The sequence below is a fragment of the Morone saxatilis genome, unplaced genomic scaffold, assembly GCF_004916995.1.
Source record: "Morone saxatilis isolate NCDOM2014 unplaced genomic scaffold, NCSU_SB_2.0 Contig2, whole genome shotgun sequence".
In the NCBI taxonomy this organism is placed as follows: domain Eukaryota; kingdom Metazoa; phylum Chordata; class Actinopteri; family Moronidae; genus Morone; species Morone saxatilis.
In genome coordinates, this window is record NW_023339762.1 from 5,264,535 (window position 1) to 5,268,442 (window position 3,908).

Below are 3,908 nucleotides of genomic sequence, written 5' to 3' on the forward strand. Positions count from 1 at the left end.
GAGCAAACAAACGTAGTAGCAATGTGCCAACTGAGGCAGTGAAGAAGAAGACTACTAGCAGAAAACATGGATGTAAACGATGTAGGATTGGCATATTTTTCATATGGGCATTAAAAATGTTTTATAAAAAGGAAATTCATCCAACACACTTGTCAGAACTCAAAGATACACAATGTGGAACCTGTTTAACTTTGTTTCCAAGAAAACTCCATAGGGCTCTTTTAAGCTAAATGAGAAGGGAGGAAAGAGTGAAAGGGAGAAGTAAAGAAAGAGGGTAAGAAAGGAAGAATAAGGAAATAACCAAAAAAGGGGAGAATAGAAGGAATATCAGAAGAAATAAGGGAAGGAGAGAAGAATAAGAAGGGAGGGAAAGAATGGTGAATAAGACAGAGAAGGGAGGGAAAGAAGACAGATGATGAAAAGAAGGGACAAGTGTAAAAAGGGAAAGATCAAGGAACTAAAGGTGGGAGGAAATACAGAAAGGATTGATGCATGAAGGGAAAATGAGAAAAAGGCAAGAAAAATGGATGCATGGTGTGTGTGTCTTTCAGTTTTTGTCCTCTCCTATCTCTTTCTTTTGTTTCTGCCCTTATATGTTTTTCTCTCTCACAGCAGTGCAACCTGCACTGTTTCCATCTATCTCCTACTGTGTGTGTGTGTGTTTCACAATTCAGCATTAAAACACTGTTGTGAAGATGGTGAGGGAGAGAAGGCAGATGGAAAGAAGAGGAAGTAAAGGTAGAAAGGGAGAGAAGTCAAACAAAAGAAGAAGAGATACTAAAGAAGTGTTTTACAGTGTTGCTGCAATTCTGAAGTAATAAAACACAACACATTCTTTGTCTTCATCTCTGAGTTCAAAGACCTCCTCCAGACATGTAATAAGACATATGTGTGCTTGGAACAATAATGTGTGAAAGTATAAAAAGTATAGTAAGGTTAAGCATTTCCACATTAAAATCTTTAAAAGGCATCTACTCCTTCTACCTCATTTAAATGTGAATCTATGAATGAATGAATGAATTTTGTTCATTTCTAAAGTTTTCCTGCTTCTTACTGTTAGTTTCACTTTTTAAATAAGCGAGACCCAGGGAGAATCAGAACCTACTAATGGGGGATGCTGGTTTCTGGATTCCTCCTCTGCAGTTTGTGGTTTTGTTCTGCGTCGGTGGGATTGGTTTGTAGGACTGTCCAGTGGCTCGGTACATGGCCTGGACCCACAGCATCCGGTCCTGCTCGTCGTCACAGGCAAACATCACCAGGTCGCCCTCCTTCACCGCATTAAAAAACACCCGGCCGCCCTGAAGACCTGCAGAGGAAGCGGGAGAAAGTAAGTAAAAAGTAGAAGGCTTTGTGCCAAATGTAATCAATATAATGAACAAAGAGCACAAATCACCATGTCGGACAATTTGTGATGTGTGTTTATTGTTTGTATGTGACTGTGTTTACTGTATCTAAACAAATTAACATAAACATGGAATTTTTACACAGTGTTTCCTCTAGAATGAGCCACTTTTATCTACAGAGGGAGCAGGTCCCCCAGAGGCCGCCATGTTGAACCGGCATGTTTCTACAGTAGAAAGTCCACTTGAGGCCCGTTGCAGGCTTGATCGATTGTGGATTTTGACATCCCAGGAACATGCCTGCACGTGTGGGGAAGTCTGGAGGTTTGGATTTAGCCAACGAAGCCTGATAACTTTTTATCCGTGAGGACCTTGTTCGGTGTGGTACCTCACCGTATAGCAGCATTATATTACCAGAAACAGTACAGATTTTAAAGGTCACACTCATCTGAATTTCTTAGAAATTCCACTAACGTATGTTCTGAATGCTGCACAACAGATTTAACAAATGAATACTTTTTGGTCTATATAATCCTTTCCTCCAGCAGTGTGTGAGGAAGGATGTGTGTTTTCTGTGTCCTGTATGTAGTTGCAGTTTAAAGCCCTGTGTGATGATGTCAATGGGACAGCTCAGGTGCCTCTACCTGGCTGTGGGTCGCAGTAGTCCACTGTGTAGCCCTCCAGCTGCATCAGCTCCTGAGGCTCTGCCTTCTTCTCTCTGTAGCTGCACATGGCAAACGTGTACTGACTCACCTGCAAGAGGAAGACACACACTGGTGAACCACAGATACAGCACGCTTCAGAAGTCCTAAAACACACAGGTGGATCTTTGCTTCTCTCCAATTTTCAGTGCTCTTTTTGCTCTGTAGAGCTTTGGATTCATGTAGTTTATACGCAACCTTCATGATTCGCCTTGACATATGCTCTCTAATGTAACTTTAATGGACCAGTGTGTAAGATTTAGCGGGATCTTGGGGTAAAGTTCAGATTTCAACCCTTTGAATTCAGCTCAGGCTACCAAGTGCGAAGGAGAAACGGTGGCCCCAAAAACGTGAAAGGCTCCATCTACAGCCAGTGTTAGCTTTGTCTGTTCTGAGCTACTGTAGATATATGGCAGTTCAACATGGCAGCCTTCCTAGAAGAGGACCCGCTGTAGATTATACTAATAAACAATAGATCCTCCTAAATACACTTAAATTACACACTGCACTTCTCATCTGTGATTTCTCAAGCAGTAAAATTGTGTATAATTGAGGAAAAATTGGAAGAAAGAAATTTGTAAGCCTTAAGTTTTAACTTCTCGCTGGAGAAACAACTCCCTCATGCTACTAATATGTGTAGTTTGTTGTATTTTGACAACACTCTTTGGATGCTTTTATATCTTGATTCATATGTTTTTCTCCAGCTGAAGCTTCAATAGACTTATAGAAGCAGTACTACTAAGTGCACTGACTTCTCTAATTTCATCAGCATTTGTTATTTCTGCCTCAAACACAAGTCCAGACCTTCAAGTGCATCTCAGATGCAGTTTGACTATAACTGCGGCAGGTTTAAAGTCTGTATAAATGCAGTCAAACATTTTGACGTTGGACCTGACATGTAAACGAAAGAGAAAAAAAACACCCTGCAGTTTTACAGAACTAACAAATGTATCTCAACATTGTTTAAACATTTTAGTGCTCGTGCAGGGATTACATTTGCATTACATTTTAGTCACTTTGTTAAATTCGATAAAGACAAAATATTGAAGCCATAAGTATCTCAAACCCAGCAGGTCATTTTCCACAGCATGGCCAAAAGTATGTGGACAGCTGAACATTGCAGTGTGATGGATGAACATCTCTAAACAGCCTCCACTCTTCTCTCTTTGACAATTTACTCACACTGCACTAATACACATTTGTCACTTTATACTACTTTACTTTATTCTACTGCCATACTAATATTATACGTATGTACTGTACAAACCCATTCTACTGCACTGGCTGCATCTGCTTACTTACAGTTTAGAGTCGACATTGATATTTAAAACATTTAATTCATTAATTGGTTCAGCATATATATTTATGGCTACCTATTTATATCTATACATATCCCAGTAAATATATTTATTACTAACATTTATAAGCTGCATATTTTATTTTCTATTTTAGCTGCTGCAATATTTTATGTCTTAGATTCTAACTAGATTTTGTTCCACTTATGTGATTTTTCCTAATAGATATTTTTACATCCCATCTATAAGAGCACAGTTCAATTGCCAACGACTGCTTCACTGTGAAAAGAACTTGTAAACAGACTAGTATTTCACATGGTAAATTTGGATTTGTCTGCCCTTGCCCTGAGTGATCAATACAAGCTCAGGTAGCTACTGGAAAAGTGTACAAGGGTAATTTAAGGGGGCACAACTCAATTAACTTTGCTACAGCAGGACTCTTGTGCTCAGTCGAGGTGTAAATAGCTTTTAAATAGGGTGACTGATGATTTCCTTTAATAACCTAAAATTGTGCTTTCTTTTCCTCTCTTTTAAAAGTCAAACTGTTTTTAGAAAGAGAGACACCTCAGTGT

General features: G+C 39.2%; 1 protein-coding gene across 1 annotated transcript in view; it reads right to left on the reverse strand.

Moving 5' to 3' along the window:
- Nucleotides 1-3,908, reverse strand: part of cadps2 (Ca++-dependent secretion activator 2) — a gene marked incomplete in the record, with an annotated part of 177,905 nt that overhangs the window by 86,434 nt on the left and 87,563 nt on the right. The window contains 2 exon segments of the mRNA XM_035665307.1: nt 1,106-1,306; nt 1,985-2,093. Of these exon segments, the coding sequence (XP_035521200.1) occupies nt 1,106-1,306; nt 1,985-2,093 (310 nt within the window).